At 40.6% G+C, this 9,786-nt stretch overlaps 1 protein-coding gene across 1 annotated transcript; it reads left to right on the top strand.

Annotated features, from left to right (window-relative positions):
• Positions 1 to 663: 663 nt before the first annotated feature.
• Positions 664 to 9,221, top strand: LOC138588349 (cationic amino acid transporter 2-like). The gene is made up of 12 exons (XM_069658416.1): positions 664 to 742; positions 970 to 1,340; positions 4,093 to 4,248; positions 4,354 to 4,510; positions 4,636 to 4,772; positions 4,956 to 5,178; positions 6,392 to 6,528; positions 6,917 to 7,019; positions 7,164 to 7,288; positions 8,250 to 8,416; positions 8,906 to 9,014; positions 9,109 to 9,221. The coding sequence occupies exons 1-12, from the start codon at positions 732 to 734 to the stop codon at positions 9,219 to 9,221; spliced, it is 1,809 nt and encodes a 602-aa protein (XP_069514517.1). The 5' UTR covers positions 664 to 731.
• Positions 9,222 to 9,786: the final 565 nt, after the last annotated feature.

Raw genomic sequence — 9,786 nt, 5'->3', positions numbered from 1 at the left:
ACTGATCAATAAATACATTTTGTCATCACATTTGTGGCTCAATAAGAAGAGAACTCTGCTGCCAATAACAGGAGGACGTGTTTGGACTCTCATTCAATTCACATTTGCTTATTTGCTTACCTTTGACCTATCTGATGCAGGAAGGAAAGAGAAAAACCTTTGAGAAGATCAGTGAAGTAACCCATGAGATACATTATGCTGTTCAATCAGTTCTACAGAAACATTGTGAATGTAGACACTTTGTTGTTTTATTTTTCATCAAAACAGAACATGTTTGTGTGAATCCTCATAAATCCACCTAAATGTTTAGATTCTGAAGAAAGATAAACTGCTGTAACTGTTGTCAAAAAGGATTACATTGTGGATCACATTTGTTAACTAATAAAAGAAAAAAGATTAGACTGTGTAAAAAATAAAAACAGAAATTAAAAAAAATATCTCTACAGGGACATTAAAGAATATCTTATCTCTGTCCAGCAAGCACTGATATGTAGCAGAGGCAGATGATGTCAGTCAGTTAGGAGGCCTCCACCTCACTGGATTGATTGCCTAAAGTGATATCAGGTGTGCAGCTGAGCAGCAGCAGGGCTGGTGGCAGGCTGCTGGCTGGAGGGAGAAAGAAGTTTGTCCCCTTCTGACCTTTCTGTCCATCACACACCAGCAGCAGCGGCAGCGGACCCAGACTGGTTCTTCTCAAATGTTGATGGCAGACTGAACACACACACCTGGAAATGGCTAGCAGGTAATGTGTCTTCAAAATTAGCACCACGTATAGCAAAGTTGGTTCACCGTATTCTGGGGCCTTTTAGAGTTCAAAAGGAACTTCTTGTGGTTTACAAACCACAACTTGTACTTCAACATAGGATTGATAGCATCTCTTCTGTGTTGTTTTAAAAAAAAAAAAGATGTTATTATTTTATTGTCTTAGTTGTTTCCTTGCATTGATTCATTCTCATGTTCTGATTCCAGACTATCTTGTGCCCGAGTGTTACGCTTCATTCGGGCGCTGACCCGTAAGAAGCCTCTGGAGCCAGAAGGCGAAGAGTCCAACTTCTGCCGATGCCTGACCACCTTGGACCTGGTGGGTCTGGGTGTTGGCAGCACGCTTGGAGCTGGAGTCTACGTGCTGTCAGGAGAGGTGGCCAGGGAAGTGTCTGGTCCCAGCATCATCATCTCCTTCTTGGTCGCAGCGGTGGCTTCGGTTTTTGCTGGGTTGTGTTACGCTGAGTTTGGAGCCCGGGTACCTAAGACAGGCTCAGCTTACCTTTATAGCTACGTTGCTGTGGGAGAGGTGTGGGCTTTTGTGACGGGCTGGAACCTGCTGCTGTCCTATGTCATTGGTAAGTAAAACACATGGTAAAAGTTCAGGTGTTTTTATGGATTCAGTGCAGTGAAATTAAAAAGAATAAATTGGAAAAAAGAGTTACAGCTTTTAAACAGCAACACCTTGAGTGACACTGTGAGTTTGCAGTATACCAGTTTACGGTAAATTACAGTTTTTTGATGAAGCCAAAATCCAGCTAGATCTATGGGGAGAGCCTTCTGAAGATTAAATTATATTCTGCCTGAATCCTGCATCTATTGACCAATTGTAGCTGTTCTTTGATGTTAACCCTCTAGAAGCCACAGCGCCCCTTATTTTTAATTCCTTCCTGGTGTTTAAAAACACAAAAAATAAAGTCTTAACTTTGTATTTTAGATGCTTTAAGTTGTTGTCAATAACCAATAACTGAAAAAATACATAGCAACCTTAAAATCTGTGATTATTTCCTCCAATAGGAAACTAAAAAGTATTGTTCACTTTTATTTAAGTTGTACATTAAACCTGCAGTAGGTAAGATGGAGAAGAGAGTGGACTGGGCATCAACATTTGAAACAACCTCCAGGTCCATCCCCCTCTCTCTCCAAGGCGCTCAGTCCTGCCTCCAAAGACCTCCCCGCAGAGGAGGCTATCATGCGTGTGCAGGCTACTTACCACAGCAACTGAAGGAGCCAGATATACAATCTAAAAACGTGAAATGACAACAACCGCAGCCGTTGTATTACACCACCAACACTATCGAAGTAGATACACATCAAACCAGCGGCAAAACCACCAGCACTTAGTTCGCTAACAGAGACAGTGGAAAAAACAGTGCCAACTAAGCAGTAACACACTGATGTTGAGAACATTTAGCTGTGAGAGCACAGGCACACACAACTATTCAGAGAAAGTCTGAAATGGTAATACTGCCTGGGCACTTCACAAAAATATTTTCAGCCACACCGCCATGAAACAACGCTAAACAGTAGCTACATTGAGAACACGCTAACGCTAGCCCGACTGAAACGGAGGGATGGGCAGTTTTTCATTCCTGGTGGTCGTTTTTAAGCCTTTGTGGACACAAACCTGCTGACTCTGCGCACACTGAAGAAACTGAGCTTGACCACATGAGCATGCGCGGAGGAGTGTTGCTGCGCAGCGTGTGATCGACAGCAGCCTGAGAGACTGCTCGGCTCTGATTAGTTGTGTGTTTCAGGAGTGATTAATTCTTACAAATGCCATTAGGAGCAGTAGGAGGAGCCAGAGGAACATGATTTTTTTTTAATAATGTTACCTACTACAGCTTTAATAGAGGTTTTACAAGTTATTCTAAATAAAACATACTAAAGTTAAGTTAAACAGTTTTAAGCAGATCACAGCTGCAAATTTGGGAGGGCCCCTAAAGACCTTCAGGATCTGAGCCCTAATGTAGCAACTTTTTAACTTCCTTGGAAAAGAACACATCTGGTTAACAAACTTACAAACTACTGAATTCATTTTCTATGTTACAAGACATAGCTTGTTTTCTGTTATAATGTACAGGCAGGCAGAATAATCTGCTCAAAAAGACTGATTTCGGCTTGGCTCCTACAAACACAAATCAACTGAAACGTGCATCCAGTAGGTACTTTAGGAAGACAGTCAACTTTGAGACACGAGGACAGTCTGCTTCAGAGCCTTATCTCTGAACTTGTACTAAAATCCAATGTAATCCCAAGCCTATACACAATACTGGGATAGCTAAGCCCCTATATAAAAATGTCTCCTTTGACTAATCATTGCACAACCTCATTTAAGCAATTATTTTAGGTGTCAGCCTGTCCAAACAGGGCGAGTTCTTTGACTTTAGATTAGCTACCAGATGACTCCACAGCAACAAGAGGACCTTTGAGTACAAAATACTGTACAGTTTTATTAGTAGGACCCCAAAACCCAACATTTAATTTCTTCTGCTTTTGACATTGACAAATTGGCTATTGACTGATGCCACAGTGCATGTGCATATATTGCTTTTGTAATTCCTTTAGTGCCAAACTGTAATCAATGGCTTTGGTCTCCTGCCTCCTATTTTTTTCATGCCACTTCTATAATTCCAAAGTTTTTAAAGACCAGCTCCAGTCATGTTTTAAAACATAAAATGCTCTGCTTGAAATAATACATTGTGTCCGATATGTTTTTAATGCAAAATACGTTTAATTACGTTGTAGAAATCCTCCTAAGGAATCTCCTCCTTCTCCCTCATTAAAAATGTATGAATCTGCATAGTCCCCGCCCACTATGCACATTTCCAACCGCCCCCTCCGTTGTGAAAACAAAACACGTCTATGCCATCGTGTAGTGGCAACTTGTTGAAAATTAGCTTGAAATGTTGTAATTAGTAGTAGTAACGTTAACGTTAGTATTCAGTAGTGAGTCTGCGAAAATTACGATGGCAGTTACAGCTGGCTCGCACATCATGGAAGTGGTTGCTATAGGTTACACATGCATAGTTCCACCCCGTCCATCAACGGGATTGGCGCCTTAGGTTTGTGATGTCTCAAACCTGCCAATCTGAAAACGTGTTGTTCAGCCTGTCCTTGGTACACTGCAGTTTAAAAGCAGACAGGCCCAGCCATGGAGATGACTGCTGATGTTGTCCCTGATATGTTTAGTAGCACATGAAGAACACCACATGAAGATGTTAAAAGGTTAAACACTGGATTTTCACCGGAGGGGGTCTTTAAAATAACCTGCAAAAAGAACGTTTCCTATAAAACATTACTTTATGCTTTTGTTTTTTGTCTACTCAGGAACATCAAGTGTAGCTAAAGCCTGGACTGGGACCTTTGATGACCTGATAGACAACGTTATTGCTAAAACTCTGAGCAAACACACACCGATGGACTCACCCGGTTTGGCTCCATACCCAGACTTCTTTGCTGCTGGGCTGATTATGCTGCTTGCTGGTAATATCTACAATTACGTGTTTAACTAAAGTAGCAACATGAATAGAAGATGCAGGATATTTTGCAATCTGAAAATCAGCTTCAACTCTTTTCTTTCATTTTCAGGGATTCTTGCGTACGGTGTGAAGGAGTCAGCGGTCCTGAACACAGTTTTTACTGCAGTTAATGTAGCTGTCTTAGTTTTTATTATCATCGCTGGCTTCATAAAAGGAGACATAAACAACTGGTACATCAGTCAGGAGACCATCCTGAATGCAACGGAGTAAGATTTCTTCTTTCACCCTTAAGCTAATTTGGGACTGGAAACCTTTTAAGACCTACATCATAATTTACATCTAGAATGAGCGACCTTGATGACAGTGATTTTATTTGTTTATCTTTGTACAGGAACCATACATTGACACATAATGAAACTGCTGACTTTGGTGTCGGTGGCTTCTTCCCCTTTGGCTTTGATGGTACATTAGCAGGAGCAGCAACCTGCTTCTATGCTTTTGTTGGATTTGACTGCATTGCCACAACAGGTACCAATGAGCAGGTTAATCATGATAAGAATGAGTCAACTTCTTTAGTGTGTTAGTGTTTTAAAATACTATTTACACACCATTGTGTGTACCATCAAAGTTTAAATATATAATGGAAAATTAGATGTATTGTCTCAAGATTAAGAACAAGGAAGAAAGAAGCTAACTGAGCTCCTGTTTCAGGGGAGGAGGTGCAGAACCCACAGAAAGCGATACCTCTTGGGATTGTGACATCCCTGCTCGTCTGCTTCCTGGCATACTTTGGCGTGTCAGCTGCTCTGACACTCATGATGCCGTACTATCTGCTCGACACACATAGCCCCTTACCTGTGGCCTTTGAGTATGTTGGCTGGGAGCCCGCAAAGTATGTTGTGGCTGTGGGATCCCTTTGTGCACTCTCAACAAGGTACTGGTTGTTCGTCCCACAGACGCGGCTCTCAGGAGAGGTTGTGCTAATCTTGTGTTTTTCTTCTCTTTATCGCAAATACAAAAAGGATACGATGACCAAACAATTATTGACATGAAGAAATACTACTTACCATCTCAACCCATTCTCAGGGCAGTTAATGAAATAGTCACCAAAGTATAATGTATAGAATCATGTACATGCAAACAAACTTGCCTTCGAGTTTATAGAGACCTGAAGGTGGTCGGGGCAATGGAAGGGTCAAACAAACAAAGGGCTTACATGCAGGAGAGCTCGAGTCATTTTGGGTCGTAAACAAAACTAAGCAGGGAATTTTTTAAGTTTAGGCGCCCAGGCTTCTCAGTTGACTTTAGAAAAGACATAATTCATGAAGTATCACGTCAAGAGAGAGGACAAGAACAAAGGTCTCTTGGGTGAAAGCGCTTTCCAGCAAGAGCCCTGAGGTCTGCTGGGGAAATCAACCCTCCCACCAACATGTAATGTGGTCCTACTAACTCAAAATCAATCAATGAATTTTTATTTATATAGCACAAAATCATAACAAAAGTTGGAGTTGCAATGAGACTAAAAGAAAGGGTCAAAATCAAAGCAGCCAGGCAAAGTTCTCCCAACTTTTATTCCCTAGCATGCATCGAACCGTAAAATGCCAGATCCTAGGCTTCCCATGATGATATCAATAGATTTGAATTAACACTGTCTTTATGTCATGCCCTCAATTTGCATTGGAGGCCCTTCCTTATACACTGTTGTAAAATATCACCCAAAGCTAGAGGAGGCATTATAGAATTGTTTTTCAGAGTGAGTATTTCTCAACATGAGATTTAACTGATTCAAGATTCAAGACGTTCATTGTCACTCCGGTAATACAAGTACAACTGTACAATTCTTATGCTAGGAGGCTCCAATTACAAAGGTTAATATAAGGCATATCAACAAGGGACATAGTAATAAAACATCAACAAAAAAATGATATTTAAGACATATGCAAATTTTTTCTAAATGTATGATGTAGGCAAAATATAGGGCAGAGGCGGAATTTTCACGTTGTGATGGTCATCATCATCTACACATGATCTTCATGTATTTATACAATGATTGCTTGACATAAATTTAGCTATGTCTTATGGAATTGAATCTAGCCTGCCTGGTGTTGGCAGGAACTATATTAACTTGTTGTTCTCTTCTTCTACAGTCTCTTGGGAGTGATGTTTCCAATGCCTCGAGTGCTCTTTGCCATGGCGAGAGACGGCCTGCTCTTCAAGCATCTTCGATACATGAGCTCCAGGCAGAGTCCTGTGTTTGCCACAATGACCTCAGGTGCTGTGGCTGGTAAGGAAGTCCCAATTATACCTGGAACTGTATGTAATTGTCTCACTTGTAGCTATGGATAACCATCTGGCTTACAATAACTTAGAAGTTTAAGTCCAGCACACTTTAACAGTTATGTTCATCAGTGCTAATGTGCAATGCCAATGCAGGAGGCTTGTTCTGTATGTGCAAGGCACAGGGCAGAAAGTAAGAGTGTATTCCAATCCTCCTGCAGATTTAACACCTTTACACATGTACTTTTTAACATAAATATTGTAACTTGCGAGTCTTGTGTCCTGATTACTAAAGTGAACATTGAGTACTAGGAGGTTACACTAATCCCCTCATGTCCTCTAACTCAGCATTCTAGCAGACTTGCTGGGTCAGTAATGTTTGGATGTCTTTGCAGCTTTCATGGTCCTGTTATTTGACTTGAAGGCACTGGTCAACATGAGTTCAATTGGGACCATCTTTGCCTACACCCTTGTTGCTTTGTGTATTCTGATACTCAGGTATGTAGTCACTCAGAGTTAATGGAAACGTCGTCTTTTCAGTAATGTACAAAAAGAGAATTTTAGGCTGAAAAAAGAAACTAATTCTGTCAACTAAGTCATGCAAAGATTTCTTCCTTTAAGCATGTTTATTTGATCTCCCAGGTACAAAGAAGACTCTGGTTTTGTCCATAGGTCAGAACCATTTACTGTGATGGGGCTGTTTCGGCCTCCGTCTCAACCCACCCACCGCACCTCTAAAAATGTCAACATAATTACTGTCGTTATTTGTAAGTGTTCCCTCATTGATTTGATTATCTTTTCTCCTTTATGTTGCTGTGGCTTGTTCTGAGAGGTGTCTAAGTATGAAATAGTTACAAATTACTCCTGTACATGTAGATCACCTCAGACCACAGCCATGAGACGGCTATTATGGCTGCAATGTAATCCCTGCAGGCAAATGTGCCCTATCATAGGACATTCACTTGAGTTTCTGACAACGTTCCAGAAAGGAACCCGACAGAGAGGGACCTTTTTTTAAGCATCTTTATTAAAAAGGTCCATCTCTGTAGCGATCATTTCCAAAATGTAACCAGTCATACCCTTTGCTTGGACGGAGACGGGTGGACTTTGTGGCTGAGATGACAAGGAGCCGCAGAAGTTACCAATGCAGCACAACATCGCACCGGAAAGTGGTAGGAGATTAGCGTCTCAACCCGGGTTTTGTGTTCCTATCAACGCTGATCGGAGCCGAGGCGATAATTACCCAGGTCTACTGCAGAGGCATTTGACCTGGGTCTGAATGCCTATTGTAGCCTTTCCCATTAAGCAAAAAAGCTGTGAGTTAGTGGGTGTTATCTGGTATTTTGACCAGTGGGAAAGCGGCTTCACTTAACATAAAATTCTGAGCCTGCTGGGGGCAAGAGAAGCACTTTTATAGAGCGTAATTTGATTGGCCGTATTAGAAAGATTAAGTTGCAGCAATTGCAGCTTGTCTTGCAGCTGCCAGCTGAAGGGATTTTCTGGAGCATTCCAAAACTTTTTGTACCCATTAGTCATTTAGACACCAAAATGCGTTGAGAAAAGGGCTTAAAAATACCGGGACTACCCTTTTAAGTGTGGTTTCCAAACAGTGCTACTTTCAAGAGTTACTAAAACATGAACACACAATAGAAATGGATACTAAACAATTCATTTTCTGACAATTTGTCCGAAGGGTTTTTTCATGACAGTTCTGTGATTTTTCCGTAGTGGTCCTGGTGGTCGTTTTAAGCTTGCTGTTGTCCGACGCTGTGCAATCACTCCGCAGACGAGAGTGGTGGAGCGTCACGCTCGTCACTGTCCTCACGCTGACATTAATTCTGGCTGTTGTGATCATCTGGAGGCAGCCGCAGAGCACAACTAAAGCTGCTTTCATGGTAAACTGGAGGGTTATGGTGGTGGGCGGGACTACTCTTATCCTGAGGATTTACAGTTCTAATGGATTTTCTTGTTCAGGTGGTCAGTTGGTGGGATTAACTAAGAGGAGCTGTCGCAGGGCACAGTTAGTTTAAGATGTAATGTAGCCAACCCCAGTTAGCACAATCATGAAGACAGAAGTTTGAATTACACACTATGAGGACAGACAAACTGATAGTTATTTGCTTGTTAATTAGTTACATAAAGTTATATTGATGTTATTTAGTGAGCATTCGAGGTGTTCTCTTTCCTTTGGGTAAAGTAAGGTTGTTGTGTTCTCCTGATTTCAGTCTTTGTGCTGAGCTATGGTCACCTGTGATAGCTCAATATTTTCCTGTACAGCCATGAGAGCAGTATTAATCTTCTCTTAACTCTCTGAAAGTAAATCATTTCCAAAATCTCCCACAATTAACATGAATAACTAGTGCTGAGATCTTATATTTCTGTAGGTTCCCTGTCTACCTGTAATTCCAGTGTTAAGTGTCCTCATCAACACCTACCTGATGGTTCAGCTGGGAGGAGAAACTTGGATCAGCTATGCTGTCTGGATGGCAGTAGGTAAGGATATGGTTGTGCATGTTTTTTAGTTTCTAGCAATTTAAAAAATATATATATATGTCCACATGACGCATCCTCGCATCTTTTTCCTCAGGTCTCATAATCTACTTTGGCTACGGGGTTCGTCATAGTGTCCAAAAACAAAGGCTTCGGGAGGCTCGCACCCATCTGAATATTGTTAATGTAAATCTCAGTGTTGCTGCTTGATGTTATTTATAATATTGTGTAACATGTTGATGTCCACTTATATGGATGGAGCTGGTAAAGAAAATTGTTAGTTTAATGAGAGATTAGGTTAAATTACATTAACCTGATGTCTCATTTTGATTCACGTTTTAATGCAAACTGCTTTGTTTAAAGCATGCTTATAATATTTTTACATGTACTAGAAAATACATTACATTTATGTTATGCTATGCTAAAGTACAAACATCCTGTTTGTCTTTTTATCAATTGTATCTAGATCAGTCATTCAAGACTATGTAATCTTGGATGCCATTGTTTAATTTTAGTATTTGACAGTGACAACTTTTAAATATTGATCTATTTGTGAAGTTTGTTTAAAATCAGTAAGAATAAATATTGATAAAGTTGTAAAAACAAAACAGTTGTAGTGCTATCTTTTTCCATGGGTTGATTCTAATTAAAGCTGCTACAAATTAAATATAGAGTAATCTCTATTTACAGATTCTACAGTAGAATTCTACATAGTAGAATCTGTAAACACAGATTACGGAGGGACATGGATTTCCAGTAAGGCAAGTGTTCTGGT

This window comes from Semicossyphus pulcher, unplaced genomic scaffold (assembly GCF_022749685.1).
Source record: "Semicossyphus pulcher isolate SPU_LCO1_2020_fin unplaced genomic scaffold, fSemPul1.0.p SCAF_12, whole genome shotgun sequence".
NCBI lineage: Eukaryota > Metazoa > Chordata > Actinopteri > Labriformes > Labridae > Semicossyphus > Semicossyphus pulcher.
The sequence above is the reverse complement of the archived record's forward strand: the minus strand, read 5'-3'. Positions and strand labels throughout refer to the sequence as shown.